We start from the raw sequence: 19,686 nt of genomic DNA, 5'->3' as shown, positions 1-19,686 counted from the left end.
GCATGTGTCTGGTTGTGTTCCTGATCTGGAAGTGTTTGGTATAGACAGACACAGCCTTGGCTGAGGGAGCAGGAGGCTGAGCCAGTGAGGTCAATTACAAGTGAGAAAAGCAGCGGGCTCTGAAGTGTAATGTTGTGTTTTGCCTGCTGGTGGTATTGGTACTGATGGTCAATAGCTTGGCTGTGAAGATGGAACTGCTGGGAGAGCAGTTTTGTTTTATCGTGGCCATACATGGCTAGAGCTTAAGGATGTGCCTTTGAGTTCAGAGACAATAGAAACTTACCCCTTGTGATCACTGCTCTCTCACTTCTTCTTTCTAAAAAACGGGAAGGGAGGTTTTTGACCCAGGATTAAAAGATGAATCTGACATGTTTGCTTTAAAAGTCCTTTGGGTGTTGTGTACAGATAAACTCTGCCATTTTCTATGAAAATTAGAGCTACAGAGATGTGAAAACAGTGGATGTCTGCTCATCTCTAGACACCTCTGTTGGTTAGTGCTGTGCAGGAGCCAGGTGGGCTTTTGGTGTGAGCTGATGTGGCTTGTGTTTGTCATGATTATCATTGCCCTTGCTGCTTCTGAAAATGCAGATTTGTATTAATTACCTGTTGAGCTAAGCCAGAAACTGAAGAGGCCATGTAGAATTGTATGTGGGTATTTACCAGAGTGTTCTCACTTTCCCCTGAACTCCCTTTACAGCAGGCCTTTGTGTCTTGCCCTTGTCCTACTCCTAAGGTGTGTCTTTTCTCCCATGTCCATGCTGCAGGAAAGTGGGAGTGCCCGTGGCATCAGTGTGACGTGTGTGGTAAGGAAGCAGCTTCATTCTGCGAGATGTGCCCCAGGTCCTTCTGCAAGCAGCACCGGGAAGGAATGCTCTTCATCTCCAAGCTGGATGGACGATTATGCTGCACAGAGCATGATCCCTGTGGGCCTCACCCTTTAGAGCCAGGAGAAATCCGTGAGTATGCACCTCCCATAGAAGACCTGACTAACGGCGAGGACACCCAGCCACCAGAGCAGTTGCCTGCAGACACAGAGGCAGACACAGACCTGAGTGTTCAGCCCCAGGACAGCCTACCTCAGTCTGTGGCCCTCAGACTGCAGTCACCAGAAAAGCCCCCTGCTACCCTAGCGCTGAGGCTGCCTTCTTCAGACAAGCCCCCCACCACCCTTGCCCTGAGGTTGCAGCCATCAAACAAGCCCCCCACCACCCTGGCCCTCAGGCTACCTTCACCAGACAAACCACCTGCCACCCTGGCTCTGAGACTGCCACCGTCAAATAAACCCCCCGCCACCTTGTCACTGAGGCTGAAGCCATCCAACAAACCCTCCACCACCCTCTCGCTCCGGCTTCAGCCTTCGGACAAACCTCCCACCACCCTGTCTCTCCGCCTGCAGCCATCAGACAAGCCCCAGGCTGCCCTGTCGCTGAGGCTGCAGTCAGAGAAGCAGCCCATCATTGTAGCGCTGCGGCCTCAGCAGCCCGACAAACCTCCCAGCAACGCGGTGCTCTGGCCGCTGGACGAGTCCTCCAGTGACGCCTCGCAGCCGCAGCTGCCGAGCAAATCTCCTCCGGGATCGCCGCAGTCCCCGTTGGATGCGTCACTTGTTAGTGCTGGTGACCTGCAGCTCCAGCTGTCAGATGAGGCTCCTGACGCCCCCGAGGTTTTGGAGTTATCGGACAAGTCCCTCATTGACAGCAGGGACCAGCAGCCCGAGCTGCTGGATGAGTTCCCCGTGAAATGCCTGCATCCTCCCCTGTCTGACAGACTCCTCACCACGGTGGGGATGCTGCAGTCCCAGCCGGAGGATGAGCCTCCTGAGGCCCATCAGCTCCAGCCGCTGGATGATTCCTCTGCCCAGAGTCCGCAGCCACAGGCTGTGGAAGAGGCTTCCAGCTCTGTGGTGCCAGAGGTCCCAGCATTGGAGGTGGCTTCCAGTCCTGAGGTGCTGTGGTCTGTTTCCGTTGACAAAGTCCCAGACTCCCCAGTCTCACGGATCCTGCCCTCAGAGAAGGCTCCTGGATCAGCTGTACCACAATCCTTGCCTCTAGAAAAGGCTTCCTTCTCTGGGGTAGTGTGGGTTCCAGACACAGAGAAGTCTCCCAGCTCTGGGTCACCCCATCCTGTGCCTCCAGAGAAGGCTGCTGATTCGGGTTTGCCTCAGATCCTGCCCACTGAGAAGGCCCCTGGCTCCCACTCACCACATGCCCTGCCCACAGAGAAGGGTCTCAGCTCTGGGGCCCTTCGGATCCCGCTCACACAGAAGTCTCTCTCCCCCGGGGTGCTGCGACCCCTTCCTCCAGAGAAGGCTGCTGACTCTGGGGCCCTGCGAGTTCTTCCTTTGGAAAAGGCTCTCAGCTCTGGGGTGTCTCGGCCTCAGCTCTTGGAGAGGCCTCTTGCTCCTACAGCCCCGTGGCCTCAGGCATCAGATAAGCTGGCTCCTGCTGTGGCTCCTCGGCCTCAAGCCTCGGACAAGCCTCTATCTGCATCAGCTCCGAGGCTGTTGCTGTCAGAGAAGGCGCTGCGTCCTGTCGACCAGAACGCTCAGCTGAAGGAGAGAGGAGCCCCAGCCATGGAGCTGAGTCCCCAGCAGAAAGAGAGGACCATGTTAGCTGGGGAGCAAATCTCTTGGTCTGCTGGGAAGGTGGTGACACAGGTTGGACAAGTACCTTGGCCTACAGAGAAACTACAGACGCATGAGCAAAGCCACTGGTCCACCACGAAAACCCTGACGCCTGCGGAGCAGCCTTCCCGGACAGCAGAGAAACTACCAGAGCCAACCCTTCAACCCAGCTGGGAAGTGGCCTCAGCCCCCTCAGAGCAGACCCCGTGGACATCAGAGAGATTGTGTGCATTCGAGCAGACCCCTCGGCCAGCCAGGGAAGCGCCGGTGCCCCCGGAGCAGATGCCGTGGATTGTCACAAACATTCAGACAATTGATCAGATTTCTTGGCTGAATGGAAATGTACAGACTCCTCGGGGGCAGGACCCTTTGCCTGAGCAAAACACAGCGCTAGCCCGTAACCAGGATTCTGTCTGTCGTGAGTTGGCTGACTCAGAGCCAAAGTGAGGTTGGTGAATATGGGAGGCAGGTTTCAGTCGTTTAATGTTTAGGGAGGGGGAATTTTTGTTTTGTTTTTTTTTTATTCACTTCCCTGAGCCCAGCCCCTAACCCATGCACATCCCATCCATATTCTCTTGTGACACGAGCAAGGACATTCTCTTAAATCTGAGTCTGGCCCAGCCAAAGGAAGAGAGCATCTGTGACCTTCTCATCTTCCTTTTACAAATGGTAAAGCTGAAATAAAGAGTCCGCTCTGGGTAAAAATCTCAAATTCCATTGAAATAGTCACATTACTGATCCAGCGTGTCCAAGCTCCAGGTTTGATTTGTAGGTGGGCTCCTAGGCACAGCCAGGGGCCTTGCTCTTGTTACTGCATTTAAAGAAAATGGATCAGTCAGGCTGCCCTGGCACTGGAGATGTTTCAGGGATCACGCAGTGAGCAGTCAGGTGTGTGTCCTTGCCAGACTCCAGAAGCAGGGAAAGGATTTTATGTCACCTGGCCAGGTCTCTGTCCCTGCAGGTCGTTGCTTTATGAGGTTTGTCCATGTGTTTACTGGGACATGCTGTGTGTGTGGTTTGCTCAAGGACAGGGATCATCTCCAGTGAGATGGGAGAGGAGCTCCTGCCCTCACTCAGTGCAGTTTTCTCCAACAATAGGCAGTATCCATTCAGGCTCCTTTTTTACAGAGCTGGCCAGGCCCAAGGAGCGGGAAATGTGGAGAAAGTCAGGGAAAAGAGAGATCTTGGAAGAAGTCATCTGGGAGTTTTTTCATTCTTGTGTCTTAATCCTTTAGCACAGGACACGTGGAGTGTTTTCCTGCACTTGACAACGTAGTGACCCATAAAGCAGCAATAGCAGAGCAGAGTGGGTTCCTGGAGGTGCTGAGCACTGCCCTGCCAGAGGGACAGTGCTCCCTTTCAAATTTCCATCCAGTCTCTTCTAGACCTCTGTTGTCAGCGTGAGCCAGCAGACTGAGCAGTCCTTTCTCCCTTTGCCTCAGATGTGTTCGGAACGCGTTCCTGTCACGCCTGGTGTTGCCAGCAGCAAGCCAAGCCTGTCCCGCTCACTGCACAGCACAGAGACAAGGGTGCCCTAGCTGGATCGGGACCCATCTCAACACCTTCCCCTTGTGTAGCTTCTGGCTTAACTCTTCTACAACCAAAGGAGACTTGAATTAACTGGACTGTGTCGGTGTGCATGTGTGTGTGCGCGTGTGTGTGTCCATCCAACTGAATTGTAGTTCTCACACTGGAACACGGTGGACTCCAGCAGCAGGCTGGCTTTCTTTTTTTCTCTTCTCCCTTTTACAGTGAAGGCGATGTTTAGTACCTGGTGGTCATCGGGCTGGTGTGCAGACTAGGCCTTCTGAAAGCCGTTCACTCAAGCGTTGAGGCAGAAGTTGGCTTGGCTGTGGTGCTCGTGGGGCAGGCAGTAGAGTCCCAGGGACCTGAAGCATCTTGTGACCACCGGCACCCTCGCAGGCAGGAGGAGGACAGACCTCCTTTGGTGGCACTGCCTGGCCTGGATAGGGTTGGTATCCTGCCGAGGAAACGCTGCTGACCAGCTTTTTCCCACTCTCACAACACATTACCTCTGTAATTACCTGAGCTCCACCAATCTGGGGCCGCAGCCTCGGACCTCCGTGCCACAGCCAGACCCTTGCGCAGCTCCAGTGTGCGTATCCTTCTTCTTCTTCTCCTTCCAGGCAGATCCACAGGCCCCTCCCAAGGAAGGGAGAGTCCAGCCCCATGCTGACCTCCTTCCTCCAGCATGGGAGCAGGTCCTTGTTCCCACCTGGCTTGCAAGTGCCTGCTGCTCCCAGAGCAGACAGTCATGAGCTTTGCAGTTTTCTATGAAGGGAGGCAGACACCTTGTACCAAGACAAAGCCTGATCCGTTCTCCTTTCCTGATGTGTGCACCCTGAGACAACGTCCTGCTGTAAAGGCCGGGTGTGCTGGGCACAAGGGGACATTACCAGTGCTGTCTCTTCTCTAGTCCGAATCATTTCAGATGCTTTGTAGAATAGCTCACAACTTGGAAAAGCTTTATGGCTTATGGAAACTTACTTGTTTAATGTTGTTTTTTTCCGGGAAGACTGGCAGGTCAGTTCCTGCTTGCTGCTGAAACTAGGGAAGTGCAAGCATTTCTGCGTGACTCCTCCACAAAGGGAATCAGGACAACTCAGATCCATTGAGAGAGAAGATTACTTTAAGGGCATTCATTAAGGTTTTTAAACAAAAATGAAAAAAAAATTATGGCGTTCAGTATATTAAGTATTTATCATGTGTGAGAAGGAAAATAAATCTTGAATTTACATTTATAAGCCTTCCATGAGCTGGACTTAGTCATGTAGATTGTGTAAGTAGGGTTTCCTCAGTGCCAGCACCCAGCTAGCTCCCACTGTAACCAGAGAGGTCTCTGCACTGCTCTGTCCACCTCCGCTTTGCATTGTCACGTGTTAACTAGTTACTTGTTTCATGAAAAAATAAACTGTGAATATTTTTGGTGCAGGCTTTTTTAAATCTGTAAAATGGAGAAGTTCTCATTGAATTCTCACAAGAGCAGGTTTGAAAAAAATCACTTCTATAGATCGTGGGCTCACGTAGCAGGGTGAGGCTCACGGCAGCAGCCGCCTTTCATGCCAGCAGGTGCTTACCCAAAAGCTTGTTTGGAACAGTGACTATGGATTAAACCTTTGCATGGCATTTTCCACAGCCTACTTTGTTGCAGCTACTGTACCCTGTCTCTCTTCTTGTCTCCCTTTTCCACAAGGATCTGGGTTTTTGGCTTCTTACCTTGCAGCTACTGTTGGAAACTTGAGTTCAGCATAGCTTGGCAAAACTGGTGTTGAGGAACATCACTGAAGGAGGAAGACAGGAAGCTGCTCTTCCCTCTTCACCCTTGCTGGAGCCTTGGGCGATGATCTGTCAGATCAGAAGGGCTTTTCAGAGGAAGCAGTGGTATGTTTGGGAGTCTCTGGGCTTTCCTGGGTCACGTAGACAAGGTCTCACCAGCTGTAGAGAGAAGTTCCAGCAGCCCTGCCTTTGTCCAGCCTGCCCTCATTAGGGAGCATGAGCTGGGGAACAGCTTCAGGCAGCAAAACCCCTGTGGAGGAAATGTGGGCATCTTCTGTACTCAAGGTGACTCACTGGTGGCAGCTGGCAGCACTGCCTTGGAGGAGGAGAGGGACATGTCTGTGTTGAAGCAGTTAGGTAAGTTTGCTGCCATTTGTTACTGCCTTCAGAATTCAGCCAGTTTGAATCACAGGGGATTTCAAAAATAAAGGGTCGAGGCAAGGTAACCCATACCCCTGGCAGACTTTGCAGGAGAGACACTGCTGCAGCCTTGAGCTGGGCTCAGACCTGTGCAACAGCTCCATGCCAAGGTTGTGATGCTCTTTTGCTGTGTTGGAGGGATCCAGTCACCTCGTCACTTAGTCCTGGGTCAGCCCTAATTGCACCCAAGATGGGTGAGAGGTGACTCCTGTGTTGATTCACTGGTGTGGAGCACTGTAGAAGCAGAATCAAGGGTGTAATTACCTCTGTCCCTTCCCTGGTGTCCCACAACGGCTCACAGGAATTTTCCAGACTCATTCCTGGTAGGAGTGGCTCTCTCTTCCCATTTCTGAAGGGGATGCAGCCTCTGCTCCTGTGTGAACATTTTGCTGGTCAACATCCCTGCTGCCAGGATAAGTGCTGCCCCTGCTCAGAGCAGTGGGCTGGGGTCAGCAGTGGGCCCGTGACCTCCACCCCACTGGAGGACCCACTTTAGTGTTGGATTTCCACTGTGGGCAGGAGGGTCCCAGGTGCCCTTTGGTGACAGAGGAGCTCTGATGAGGGGTAGCAGCGTGGTCAGGGCCTTGTGCCCCATCGGGATGAGGGTTGCAGAGGAAGAGCCACCACAGGACATGTGGGATGTGTGGGCAGGAGGGGAGCTTGTCCCATCTTTCCCAGTGCCCACTGTCAGCCAGGGCTCTGGTGAATCTAGCAGGAGGTTATCACTGTAAGGAATAATCACCTATGCACGTCTCTAAATGCAAATTAGCTCATGGTAGCTTGCTTTATTGTTGTTCTCCAATTAAAACTTTTCCTATTTAACAAAAAAGCTCCGGAGGAACCAGAATCACGTCAATACACAAAGCATCTGGGTGGTACTGTGGGAGCACGTGTTAATTCAGGGTTAAACCCCTGCAGGCAGAGGCTCTGAAGGTGTGGCTGGTGTTAAAGTTTGGGAGATAAGAGAGGCGATTGAATGTAAAGGACATTAAGGAACTAAAGTGAGACGGTGCATTTGCTAGAAAAGCTTCAGCTTAGTTTCACAGAAAAAGAAAACCGAAGAGAAAGAAAAAGCAGCTCTAACCTTGATGCTCTTGGCAGTGTGTTAGCCCTGAGCTGCTCTGGGTGTGCCCATCCTATCTGGACACCACATCCAGTGTTGTGACAGGGCAGGCACAGTTTGAGAAACTTCAGACCTTCAACACCTTCTGTTTATTTTTAATTTCAGCCTTAACTTCTGATTTTGCTCGATGTTTGGAATAAGCATAATTGTAACCTGCTTGTAATGTGCTTTGCCCTAAATTACTGATGAGGCTTTGGCCTTTGCTAGCCAGTGAGTGTTAAAGCAAAGTGGCAAATTGTGCAGCTACTCTGAAAGTACAGGGGGATGCTGTGTTTGTTCTCCCAGGCTTTGCCCGTGCTAATTACCCACCTTCCTGTGATAGTGATAACGCTGGTGGCAGCATTTGCAGCCAAGGCTGTTCCTCCTGCAGCAGCACAGCTGGGCTGATGGGTGCTTGGGGCTCCCTGGGCCTGGGACATGGGACACTGGAGCTTGGGGACTGCTCTGCCACGTGCCTGGCTTCAGCAGCAGTCTCAGCTGTCGGGTTGCAGGAGATGGGAGGATGCAAGATTCCTGCTCCAGGTCCTACAAAAGTGATGTAAGCAAAGTTTGGTGCCGGGGGAACAGGACAGATTGTGTGAGCTCGGGCTGGAGGAGCAGCAGTGATGGACAGTCCCTACAGCACTGAATCTACCTCCTAGGGAAATCTGAGAAATGGGTGTTGCTATGGCCTATTTCAAGGTAAAGTTTTAATCATGTTTGCCCTTGGCAAAGCCCTTGGGCTATTGTGGTGCTATTGTAAACCGTTGGCAGCTTAGCACAGTAGGGCTGGACTCACCTCCTGGCCCTCGGGCTGGGGCTTCTTGGCCAGCTGATCCCCTCCCCGTGGAGCTGGGGCTGGATTTCAGCACCTGTGACTGAAACAGGACAAGGAGCTACTCGGTTCCTTCAGTTTATGGTGGCTTTGAGACTAAACCAGTGTGCCACTGAGCCCCCTGGGGAGCCCGTGGAGCCACGTGAAGCAAGCAGGCATCCGCTACTGCATGTTCTTCGTGTCCGTTTGGTACTGAGCTGGTTTCAGTTTTTATTTCTTTTTCTGATGTTTCCGAGTTGTTGACTTCAAGGAACTGGGTTTTGTGTATTTTTTGTAGACACTGGGAACTTGTTAAAAGGAAAAGCAGCAAGCACACCGGGAGGCTCAAGGTGGAGCATGGCTGGAGCTGAGGGTGGCCCCGGCCGGCGTGGGTGGGAGGTGAGATGAGCTGGCAGCAGTGGGAGCAGGCAGGGAGTGGCTCTCCCTGCGAGGGGCCATGGAAGCCTTGCTGCAGTGGCACTCCCAGCCCTGCAGATCCGTGGTGCTGAGCTCGCTGCCCCAGCAGCCTGCTCGCCTCCAAGACAGACCATGCTGGGCGCCATGCCTCACTCTTGATGTCCCTGCCACCCTCCAGCACTGTGTGCTCCTTGCTGGGTCCTGGCTGCAGCTAGCCAAGGGCCCTGGGGAGGGTGGCTGCCCACTGCCCAGGGACATGGGGGGCCACTCACGGCAGCAGCGAAAGTTCTGCTGGAGCCATGAGAGAGGTTTGCTCATGGGAAGAACCTTGGTGTGAGCAGCCCCACGCTGCCTCCCTTCCCCTCCGAGGTCTACTGCGCATGGGGTGACAGTGAATGGGGGTCCCCCTCAGGGTCCTGTTCTGCAGGCTCAGGCAGAGGGAAACACATCAGGAGTCAAGGATCCCAGCCAAGGCAGAGGCCAGCACTGGAGCACTGCAGGGGGGACAAAGGGGTGCTCAGCCCTGGACAGGAGTCGTCTGTCAGTTGTAAGAAGGAATGTCAGAGCAGGTGAGAGTAAACTACATATTTCCAGCATGTATATTATTTTTAGAAGAGGGAGAGGGGAGAGTCTTGGACCATTGATTACTTTAATTTTGCTCCCCTTAGACTGTTGGCTGTGTATGTGAAACTTATCATGAAAAGAGGGTTGCCCTGCCCAGGTGCTCCCAGAACATGTACTGTAATTCTTTGTATATAGAAGAAAAATTACTGTAAAGTAAAGTTTAACTTTACTCTCGATGTCCTCTTGTGGTTTGTCTTGCTGAGTGGGGGGAGGCAGGGAGGGGAGAGCCCTGACAGCCTCGCGCGCAGGGGTACGGCTCAGACCACAACGCGTTTTATTTACATTGTACACCTCGAGAGAAGATGCTTAAATAAATCTGCAAAGAACCGAGCATCTCTGAGAGAATAAGTTACTGGCCACCGCTGGGCCACCACAGCTCCCACAAACGCCACAGGTGGCAGGGAGGGGGTCCCCAGAGTGACAGTCCGTGATTCCTGGCACTGCACGGCAGCCCTGTGCCGCTCTGTGCCAGCTGAGCAGTCCGTAGGCTGTGCTGCAGACAGGCCCCAACAGCTAAAACACAGCAGGTAAAAAACCAGAGGAGTCCGGTGCGCGCCAGCTGCCCCTCCGGCAGCAGCAATTCCCTTTTGGCACAGGAGCTCAGTGGTGGCAGCAGCTGTAGAAGTAGGGACTGTTCCTCTGGCCCAGGTTGACACCCTTGTCCTCTGGAAGAGAGCAGGAGCAGCAGGCTGCTGGCACGTCCACACCACCAAAGCTGCTGGTGCCAGGTGTGGGGAGGGTTTGGTGTCCCGTGGAGAAGCGGTGAGGTTCAGGGTCATGGCACAGCTCACACAGCCCAGGGCAGGAGGCACAGCCAGGCTGAGCGTGCCTGGGCAGGGCTGGTGCAGAGCTGAGCCAGTCCTGTAGCCCAGCAAGGCTCCTGGCTCCCAGCTGCCAAATGCCACCATAACCCAGCTGGGTGGATGTGCTGAGCCTGGCCTGAGCAGGCCATGAGGATGCTGTGATGGAACTCAAACTCCGTGAGACAAACCCTGGCACAGAGCCACAGCAGCCCCCCAGGGAAGCCTTTTCGGACCCCCAGAGCTCATGCTCTGCACCCAGAAGTACAGGGTAGGGTGTCTGGGAAGGGACAGGCCCTGCCTACTCACCTGTCATCACCTGGAAGGCGGAGAAGTTGACATAGTCCTCGGCAACCTTTTGGAACAGCTCATCTGGGGGGAGAGGAGGCATGGCAGCTGTGGGTGCCCCCTGCCAGGCAGAGCCCCCAGCCCTGCTCAGCTAGAACATGGCCCCAGCAAGGGGCTACTCACCCACGCTCTGGCCCGTTTTACTGGAGGTCTCAAAGAGGTCTGCTTTGATCTCTGAAATGAGGGCCCAGGTTGGCACCTGCTGCATGTGCAGCAGATATGGCTCCATGGGCTCGTCTGCCCCCAGAGTCACCCCTCGGGCACAGCTGCTGCCAGCAGGCTGGCAGGGACCCAGGGCAGGGCTCCCAGCCCCTTGGCCCAGCTGGCCACGTGCCTGCCCATGTCAGGACATGCTGTGCCCAGGGAGGTCCCTGGCAGAGCCGGTGCCTCACCATACAGGGATCAGCCATCAGATCTGCTGTGGGCCCACGGCAAGGGCAGAGCTCGCAGCAGCTCAATCCTCCCTCACTCCCCACCCACTCAATGTTCATGCGCCCGGGAAGGGCCAGCACTGGCCCTACCATCAGCGTAGTCCTGCACATCGTGGAAGTCAACCCCCCTCTTCCTCCTGTCCTCCTCCAGCAGGTCGCTCTTGGTGCCACACAGGTAAATCCGGCAGCCCTGCGGCAGGAAAAGGGTTGGGAGGGGTGTGCCCACGTCCCCACCACCAGCACCCCTCGTCCTGTGGGGAGGCTTCACAGCCCCCGGCCCCCCCGTACCTCCTCACAGTTCTGCAGCTCGTTCACCCAGAACTTGGCTCGCTGGAAGCTGCCGCTGTCGGTGAGATCTGGGGAGAGGAATCAGGGTCTGCTGACACTGCTCCTCAGCGCCCGACCCACCGGTGCCACCACCACCCCAGCCCGGGCCCTTTGCAGCCTCCAGCTCCTTCCCCTTCCCGTTCTCCGTGCCCTTACCGTAGCAGACGACGGCAGCCCGGGCTCCCCGGTAGTAGATGCGGCTCATGGCCTCATAGCGCTCCGAGCCCGCCGTGTCCTGGGGGCGGCAGGGGTCGGAGGGGCTCAGGGTTAGGGGGTGCCGGGGATGTCAGCGGGGCGCTGGCACAGCCCTCGCCCCTGCACTTACCCAGATGCCCAGCGTCACCGTCTGGTCCCCCACGGTCATCACCTTGGCCACGAAAGCGGCTCCGATCGTCTGGAAGCGAAGCAAGAGGAGAGGTGGGATCCGGCCCGGGGATGCGGGGGCATCTGGCCTGGGACACACGGTGGAAACCGGCGCAGGGACACGGGGGAATTGATCCCGGGGCGTGCGGAGAGAGGGTGAGGACACGAGGGGACCGACCCGCGGGCGCGGGGGGGGATGCGGCGGGTCCCAGCGCGGACACGGGGGGAACAACGCGAGGGGAGACGCGGGTGGCAGCACCCGGGCACACGCCGCGGGAACGGGGCGCCCACGGGCAGCGTGCGGGGGTGCCACGCGAGGGGCTCATCCCGGGGAGGCGGGGGCCGCCATCCCGGGGCCGGGAGGTGCCGGTGTGCGACTCACGTTCTGGTAGGGCCCGGCGCGGAAGCGGCCGTGGGCGCAGCGCTCCACGAGGCTGCTCTTGCCCACCCCCTCCTGCCCCAGCAGCACCACCTTGGCGTCCACCCGCCTCCCGCTCATCCTCGCGCCGCCGCCGCCGCCGCGGGGCGGGGCCGCACCGGGCGGGGCGGGGCCGGAACCGGGCGGGGCGGGGCCGGAACCGGGCCGGGAGTGCCGGAAGTGCGCGGCGCGGCGGGGCGGGCCGGGGCCGCATGGCGGCCGCCCAGCAGGCGCGGGCCTGAGCGGCGGCCCCATGGGGAAATACTGCGCCAGCCTGGGCGTCCTCAAGGGGCCCTGGGACCAGGTGTTCGCCGCCTTCTGGCAGCGCTACCCCAACCCCTACAGGTGCGCCGGGGCCCTCCGCGCCCGCCTCCCGCCGCTCGGCCCCACCGGGGGTTGCTGCCGCCCCCCGTGCCCAGCCCAGCCCTGTCCCCGGGGGTCCCGCGGGCTCCGGCCGGCGGGGATGGGTGTCCCGCAGCCCAAGCGCCCAGCTTGGTTCCTCCCTGCCCGCCTTAATCCTTCAGTTCCTGGCGATTCCCAGCCCCGGGGGAGAGTCGGCGAGGAGCAGGGCGTGATGTTTCCTTCCCCGTTTCAGCAAACATGTCCTGACCGAAGACATCGTGCACCGGGAGGTGACGCCGGACCACAAGCTGCTCTCTCGGCGGCTCCTGACCAAGACCAACCGGATGCCGCGCTGGGCAGAGCGATTCTTCCCTGCCAATGTCGCCCACTCCGTCTACATCCTGGAGGACTCTATCGTGGACCCCAAGAACCGAACCATGACCACGTTCACCTGGAACATCAACCACGCTCGTCTGATGGTAGGCGCTGCCGCTGGGCGGGTGTGCGGGGCGGAGGGGACACAGCAGTGCCCACGGCCGGGCTGTGCCTCGCGCAGGTGGTGGAGGAGCGCTGCGAGTACCGGGTGAACCCCGAGAACAGCAACTGGACCCAGGTCAAGCGGGAAGCCTGGGTATCTTCCAGCCTGTTTGGCGTCTCGCGGGCCATCCAGGTGAGCTCAAGCAGTAAAGCTGCTGCTCCCCTCCGCTCTACCCTTTCCTTGTGCTGGCTTTTACACCCTTTCCCGTTGTTCCCCCCCATCCTCATGAGCTCTTGAGGCACCCAGAACCATCACTGTGAAAGTCAGTGTGACTTTTCAAGCTGGGACAAAGCCCCAGGGGCTGTGTGTGACAGGGCTCGCACCTTCACTGACTTTTCTCTTGCAGGAATTTGGTCTGGCCAGGTTCAAAAGCAACGTGACCAAGAGCACTAAGGGATTTGAATATGTGCTAGCAAAAATGCAAGGTGGGCACCAAGGGCAGGCTGAGCGGGATGGGGCTCTTGGAGTTAGAGGTCACTCTGGGAACACTCCAGTCCGTGGGCAGGTTGTTGCTTGAACTGATCTGACCGTGAAATCCTCACGCCTTGCCTTTGCCCTCTGTCTTGGCACTGCCTGCTCTTCCCGAGTGGATCAGGCCAGCAGTGATTGCAGGGTCGGGCAAGGGTGGAGTGCAGGCAGGAGGGGTGGAACATGGCAACATCACGTGCCTGTGGTTCCCCTTTGCGACGTGCCCTGACGTGCTGGGGTCAGGAACACCGGGCTCATCTTCCTCCCTGCGTGGGGAAGTGCCTCGGTGGCAGGGCCGGTCTAGCCGGCACTCCTGTGGGGTTAATGGCTTCCATGTTGTAGGAGAAGCTCCATCCAAAACACTGGTGGAGACAGCCAAGGAAGCGACCGAGAAAGCCAAGGAAACAGCTCTGGCTGCTACAGAGAAAGCCAAGGACCTGGCGAGCAAGGCAGCCACCAAGAAGAAGCAGTACGTGTGAGGGGCCAGCTGCACCAGGACAGATAGGAGACTCCTTAGATTTTATATTTTTAAAGAAACTGTATAAGTCTGACAATCAGCTGCTGCTTGACCCTTTCTGAGATGTAATTATCATTAAAGAATCTACTCCCACCTCTGATTTGGCTGAGGCTGGCCTGGCTAGAGCAGAGCCCAGCGCTGCTCTCCACTCTGGGGGTCCAGCACTCTGTAGGGAAGACACAGGCCAGGGTTTTACCAAGTGCCTTTACTATAAAAGTGTCGGGTCTGTACAAAAGAGGGGTGGCTGCAGGAGCATGAAGGCATGTTGCTTAATGCACTCATTTCCCCTTCCTGGCTCTCCAGGGGCAGGAGAGCCTTTCTGTAGTCATGACCTTCAGTGGGCAGCACCACACCAGGCACCCCCAGACTGCCCGTGGGTGCAGGAGGATGTCCTCAATGACAGCTGGGCCTTCATCCAACACCTCTTCCAGTGCCTTGAGGTGCACAGCAGGTGCCACAGCCCAGCCCCATGCACCCAGTGCCACAGCCAGTGCCACCCAGCTGTGGGGGGGTAAAGCCGGACTCTTGCCTCCATCTGTGGCCCCTTAGCCTGGCAGCTGTGATGAGGCTGGCCGGGGCTGGGTTTCCAGCAGGAAGGAGGCAGGCAGGCAGTGCAGGGAAGGCAGCGGGCACCGTCAGGATGCGGGGCTGTGGGGGCTTGAGTAGCTGTGGTCCCTCCCGGTGCCAAAGCTGGGCAGCAGGTCCCCGCTGAGCACCACACCATCCACCTCTACCTCGGCATCCTCTGGGCATGGGGGAAGGCCGGGTCAGGCCCTTGGCTGCTTTCCTTCCCTGCCCACCCTCGTTCTTTCTTTCCCCTTTCTTACCTTCCTCGGAGGGCTCTGAGAGCCGGGACGAGTCCAGGCTGTCAGCCCGTGCCCGTTCCCCATCAGCGGGCAAGAGCAGCGATTCCAGCCGCCGCTGCAGGCTCCGCTGCCGGTCCCGCAGCCGGTCCTTGGCCCTTCGTGCCCTCAGTTCCTGCTCCTCCAGCCTCTGTGGGGACCCGGTGAGCCATGAGCTGGGCAGCCCTGATGCCACACAGAGACCTCCCGAGCCATGCCGGTGCCACCACCCCCCTCACCTGGATGTGAAGCCGGGCACGGTGCAGGAGGCTCAGCGTGGTGGAACGGGACGGCCCCGCGCCCACCGGCACCTGCTGCTTCAGCCGCTCCAGGCAGCACCGGAGCTGCGCTCTCCTGCGGCCGGGCAGGGGAGGGGAGCAACACGGGGGTCAGCCACGGAGAGCCACGGGCTCTACCACCGCCTGCCCCGCCGCTCTCCCCCCACCCACCCATACCTGTGCTTCTCCAGCGCGTTGTGCACCGACCTGCGGAAGAGACCCGGGTGATCAGCACCGCCGCCACCGTCCCTCCATCCATCCATCCAGCCACCCACCGCTTACCTGACGCTGCCCACGGCCCGGCGCGCCGGCGCGGGGCAGATGGCGGCGTATCCGTGCTCGGCCTCGGGCGGGCCGGGCGGGTGCCGGTGCTGGCGGTGCTCCAGGAACTCGGCCGCCTGCAGCAGCACCTGGAGCCTGCTGCCCGCGGCCTCCATGGCGGGAGCGCGGGGGGGACCGCCAGCCGCGCGCTCATTGGCTGCGGGGCGCCCCGCGCCGCTGACGTCACCTCGGCGGGCAAACAAATTCAGGCGGGAAAGCGCGTGCTTCAAATTTGAATTGGCGGGAGGGGACGACGCGGGCCACGCCCCCTCGGCGGCAGGCCACGCCCCCTCGGCGGCAGACCTTGCCCTCGATTGGCCACGCCCCAAACGGTCACGCCCCCCAGTGCCACGCCCCCGGGAAAGGCGCGCTCCCGCCCACGTGCGCGCCCCGTGACGGGAGGGAGCGCGCACGCCCTGCCGCCCCCAGCCCCTCGTCCCCCGCCCCACCGAGCCCACGCGTGTCCCCGCACCGGGGGTCGCCGCGGCCCAGCGCCACAGGGCCCACACAGACGGGTTTATCGCTTTATTAAAATCCATCCGGTGGAGGCGACAAGGAGGGAAGGGGAGCGCCGGGCCCCAGCCCCCGGGCACGGCACGGCACGGGCGGCCCCGGGGCACCCGCTGTCATGTGAGGGCTGTTTGCGCCTTCTCAGGCCAGGCCCCGGGGGGAGACTCTGCCCCGGGCCCAACAGCAGGCAAAGTTCACCTGTAAAAAACCACCACGAAGCACATTTCCAGCCGGGGGGCAGGTGCACGGCAGCAGCAGGCAGCTCACCCAAAGCACAGCAGCCATGGTGCACCGGGACAGGCGGTCCTGCGCCCACCATCATCGCCACCATCTGCATGGGCTGCCACCGTGTGCGGGGTCCTGCCCCTGCGCACCGGGGGGAAGCCTAAAACCAGGTTGGGAGGGTCCTGCTGCCATGCCCACCAAGCTCTGAGGAGCCGAGGTGCTGCCCCGCAGCCCCGAGTGGCCCTGGGCACCCAGCTGTCCTGCGATGCAGGTCTGGCAGAGGGGCTCTCACTGGCTCCGGGCACAGCGGGCTGTGGGCGGGAGGTGTGTGGTGTAGCAGTGGGTGCAGACACGTACGGGTTTGGTCTGGCCGTAGTAAGGCAGCACTGCAGTGTTCGGTGAGCAGCGGGCACAGAAGATCTGCCGAGAGGCCAGAGAGGGGCTGAGCAGAGCTGGGTCCCTCGGGGACCCCACATGCCCCATCCCAACCCCGTCCTACCTTCCCACAGCAGCGGCAGTGGTGCCGGCGGCGCAGCAGGGTGAAGGGCGAGCGGCAGGCAGAGCACTGGCTGCATGTGCTGTCGGGCACCCACTCGGGCAGGTGGCGGGCACCTGCTGGGCAAAAGACATCGGTAAAAGCCCCTCAGGCTGGCTCCCCTCACAGCCAGACCCCCTAAGGCAGAATGGGGCAGGATCAGCCCCAGCCTCACACCCTGCCCCAGAGCCACAGCACCTGGGCAGCCGCTCACCTGCCCTCCGGAGCCTGGCAGCCTCTGTAGGGCTGGAGCACAGTGGGCAGTCAGCCACGCGAGGAGCATCTGTCACACAGGAGTCACCATCTTTCTCTTCTGCGGGGACAAGGGTTGGTCCAGCCTAGCTGGAGCTGGGCGGGCACGATGGCCACGTTTTTCCCAAGCCTAGGGCTGTGGCCTTGTCTCACCAGGGATGGGTGACGGGCAGGGCAGAGGAGCAGTCACACATGTCCCTGGGGATTACTCACTGCTGTAACTCTGCTCCTCTGAGGGCTCCGCCTGCGAGCACACAATCTTGAAGACTGTTTTCAAGATGCTCCTCATGTCACTGGCAAAGTTGGTCTGGAGCTGATCAGCCACCCCTGCACCAGGAGGGTGGGGGGTCAGGGTGCTGGGGAGATCAGGTGCTGGAGGTTGGCTTGGGGGTCACTCACCTGAGATGCAGACAAAGAGGGTGTGCAGCATGTCCTTGGTGCTGCTGTAGCGGGAGCGCAGCTCCGAGCAGCGGGCACCTGAGCTGGCATTGACCCCCATCCCTGGGCCGCTCTCAAGGGGCTGGGGACTGCGCAGGGGGGAGGTGACCATTACACCAGGGATGGTATGAGATTTGCCATCTTGGTCCTGTTCCCTGCCCACTGCACACCCCTGCTGCCGATCAGTGCCCAGGCCATCCATTGCTCTGGGGGGTCCCAGTCGTGTCGTGCAGGTGGGGAGAGGTTGGGTGGCATTAGGGACCTCCGGAAGACTGAAGGGAGCAGGAGGGTCTGCACTGGGCACAGCTGCCCCCCCATCTGGACTGCAGGGATCCTCCTGTTCGGCTGTGCACAGGCTCCTCTCCAGCAGGCAGAGCTCCTCTGCTGACAGCACCCACAACAGGTCCCTGCGGTGAGGGGTTGGCATCAGCCCCATGTCACAGCCCCATTGCTGCCCCACAGCCCCACCCATGGCCCCTCACTGCACACCTGATCTTCTTCAGGAGGCTGTAGAAGGGGCTGAAGACCCGGGACATCTCCTCAGGGCTCCGCTCCAGGCTGAGGGGACCCTCAGGGTAGATGAGGAGACCACTGTGAGGAGACAGAGCCCAGCTCATGTCAGGGGCTGCCTGGGTCCCCAGCTCCCCATGAGGAGAAGGGGCTGATACAGGGAAGGGAACACACCCCCTTCTCCAGGGGCTGCACCCACCTGATAATGGCCAGGCGAGGGATGGTGAACATCAGCAGTGGTTCATAGCCATCAATCATCTCCTGGGTCAGGTAGCCCAGGTGCAGGGCTCTGGGGGCACACAGACACCCTTACAGTGCATCTGAGCCTAGGGATGCTGCCCATCCTTGGGGCTGGAGTCCCTGCAGCCCCCACCTGATACACTGTGCCCCTCACTCACCTTTCCACTGTCTCACAGAAAAGCACGATGATCTCCTGCTGCCTGAAGATCTCATCAGGAGACTTCACTGCCACCAGCGAGGACACGTAGCTGGAGAGATGGGGAGACTGTGAGGGCCCTACAGTCCACCATGACACCAGCATCCTCCCCTGCCCCTTACCTCAGCTCAAACTCTGCAAATAGCCGGTCAAATTGGATGAGCACAGCCCGCACAGGCTCTGGGTAGGAGTTGGGTTGGCTCAGGCTTTGCTCCCGCAGCACTGTCCGGACCAGCTCCAGGCTGCAGAGCAGATTCCTGGCCTGGGGGATCAGCTGTGCCCCATCTGACTCCTCCATCTCCAGGAAGGTCCCAGCCAGGAGGCACTGCCGGGAAAGGCACTGTGTCAGCAGCCAGCACCAAAGGCAATGCCTAACCCCAGGGTCAGCTCACGGTGGGGTGTCCATCGCCCCACGCTCACCTCGGCAGCAAACAGCATGTGGTTCCCCAAGTTGTCCACCAAGAGCTCCTCGGGGAACTTGACCAGATAGTCACGGCTGTGCCGCTGCGTGGGGATGCACTCCTCCATGATCCGCTCCAGGACGGCCAGCAGGTGAGCCTGGGGACGGCAGGGGTGTCACCCGCGGCTTGCCGGGGGGACGGAGTCACAGCGGGGTGTGGGCTGCCCCCATACCTGGCTGAGGTGGAGCTGGTTGAGGAGCACCAGGTACTGCTGCGGATCCAGTTCGGCATCCAGCCCGTTGATCTCGGCCACCACCCGTGTCACCCTCTCGTCGGCAAAGAAGAACTGGGAGAGCAGGCGTGGGTCGGAGCGCTGCGGGAAGAGCAGGGGGGTGATGGTGGGGGCACCCTGCATCTGCATCTGCTGCTTCAGAGAGATCCCAAACCTCCCATTCCCACAGTCGCAGAGGGATCGGACCCCACGGATCCACAAACACCTATTCGGGCAGGTACGTGGGACCTCCCACGGAAGCTTTGGCTCCTCCCGGGGAGCGCCGCCCTCCCCACCCACCCGTGCCTCAGTTTCCCCGGGGGCAGAGCAGGATGAACAAGCTCAGCCGCATCCGGGCAGCTTTGGCACCGATCCGTGGGTGGCTCTAAACACCGGGAAAGGTCCTCCGGAGTCCCCCCGCTTCCTTCTCCCGCTCCCCCACGAGGGACCCCGGCCGCCCTCCTCACTGCTCCCGCGATCTCCGGAGCTCCTGGATGGCCCCGACGGGGGCGGTCCGGGGGCTCCGCCGGTCCCGGGCGCAGGGAGGGCGGCCCCGGTGCGCACCCCCGGTCTCACCTTGGGTCGGCGGAGCCATCGGCGGAGGGCAGCGGGCAGCATGGCGCGTCCCGCGGCTCTGCCGCCGCCCGGCTCCCCGCGCCCGCCGCTCGCCGACGGGGCGGGCCGGCACCGGGCACCGCCCGGGGGCGGATCGGAGCGGTGTCCGCCCAGTCCCGGCACCGGGGCGACCCGTCTGCTCCTCGACGGACCGGTTCTCTGTGATGGGAAGGGTGAGGGCGCGTCTGCCGTGGGGCGGGATG

The 19,686-nt window shown here is 59.4% G+C and overlaps 5 protein-coding genes across 6 annotated transcripts in view; 2 read left to right on the top strand and 3 right to left on the bottom strand.

The window, feature by feature from the left end:
• Window positions 1-9,473, top strand: part of NSD1 (nuclear receptor binding SET domain protein 1) — a 59,921-nt gene extending 50,448 nt beyond the window's left edge. Inside the window, exons 22-23 of one of the 2 annotated variants that reach the window (XM_031506030.2) lie at window positions 765-3,071; window positions 4,376-9,473. In XM_031506030.2, the coding sequence (XP_031361890.2) occupies window positions 765-3,070 (2,306 nt within the window). In that variant the 3' untranslated portion in view covers window position 3,071; window positions 4,376-9,473. Of the gene's footprint in view, window positions 1-764 lie in introns of both variants that reach the window. The other variant, XM_031506031.2, reaches the window with a different exon arrangement.
• Window positions 9,474-9,554: 81 nt separating this feature from the next.
• On the bottom strand, window positions 9,555-12,111 carry RAB24 (RAB24, member RAS oncogene family). The gene is made up of 8 exons (XM_021530686.2): window positions 11,949-12,111; window positions 11,529-11,597; window positions 11,360-11,438; window positions 11,165-11,232; window positions 10,967-11,066; window positions 10,569-10,619; window positions 10,407-10,469; window positions 9,555-9,962 (listed from the first exon to the last, which is right to left on the bottom strand). Exons 1-8 carry the CDS (start codon window positions 12,063-12,065, stop codon window positions 9,898-9,900), a joined length of 612 nt encoding a protein of 203 aa, XP_021386361.1. The 5' UTR covers window positions 12,066-12,111; the 3' UTR covers window positions 9,555-9,897.
• Window positions 12,112-12,159: 48 nt separating this feature from the next.
• PRELID1 (PRELI domain containing 1) lies at window positions 12,160-13,942 on the top strand. The gene is made up of 5 exons (XM_021530684.2): window positions 12,160-12,329; window positions 12,580-12,805; window positions 12,883-12,996; window positions 13,211-13,289; window positions 13,675-13,942. Exons 1-5 carry the CDS (start codon window positions 12,238-12,240, stop codon window positions 13,809-13,811), a joined length of 648 nt encoding a protein of 215 aa, XP_021386359.1. The 5' UTR covers window positions 12,160-12,237; the 3' UTR covers window positions 13,812-13,942.
• Window positions 13,943-14,039: 97 nt separating this feature from the next.
• Window positions 14,040-15,421, bottom strand: MXD3 (MAX dimerization protein 3). Its single transcript, XM_021530685.2, has 5 exons — window positions 15,252-15,421; window positions 15,147-15,176; window positions 14,931-15,045; window positions 14,677-14,842; window positions 14,040-14,594 (listed from the first exon to the last, which is right to left on the bottom strand). Exons 1-5 carry the CDS (start codon window positions 15,404-15,406, stop codon window positions 14,485-14,487), a joined length of 576 nt encoding a protein of 191 aa, XP_021386360.1. The 5' UTR covers window positions 15,407-15,421; the 3' UTR covers window positions 14,040-14,484.
• Window positions 15,422-16,234: 813 nt separating this feature from the next.
• Window positions 16,235-19,486, bottom strand: LOC110470817 (lateral signaling target protein 2 homolog). Its single transcript, XM_077786732.1, has 12 exons — window positions 19,445-19,486; window positions 18,830-18,970; window positions 18,617-18,754; window positions 18,319-18,521; window positions 18,159-18,248; window positions 17,960-18,049; window positions 17,740-17,841; window positions 17,212-17,657; window positions 17,026-17,139; window positions 16,775-16,873; window positions 16,533-16,637; window positions 16,235-16,477 (listed from the first exon to the last, which is right to left on the bottom strand). Exons 1-12 carry the CDS (start codon window positions 19,484-19,486, stop codon window positions 16,314-16,316), a joined length of 1,734 nt encoding a protein of 577 aa, XP_077642858.1. The 3' UTR covers window positions 16,235-16,313.
• Between the last annotated feature and the right edge of the window lie 200 nt (window positions 19,487-19,686).

The sequence above is a fragment of the Lonchura striata genome, chromosome 15 (genome assembly GCF_046129695.1).
Source record: "Lonchura striata isolate bLonStr1 chromosome 15, bLonStr1.mat, whole genome shotgun sequence".
NCBI classification, from domain to species: Eukaryota; Metazoa; Chordata; class Aves; order Passeriformes; family Estrildidae; genus Lonchura; species Lonchura striata.
The sequence above is the reverse complement of the archived record's forward strand: the minus strand, read 5'-3'. Positions and strand labels throughout refer to the sequence as shown.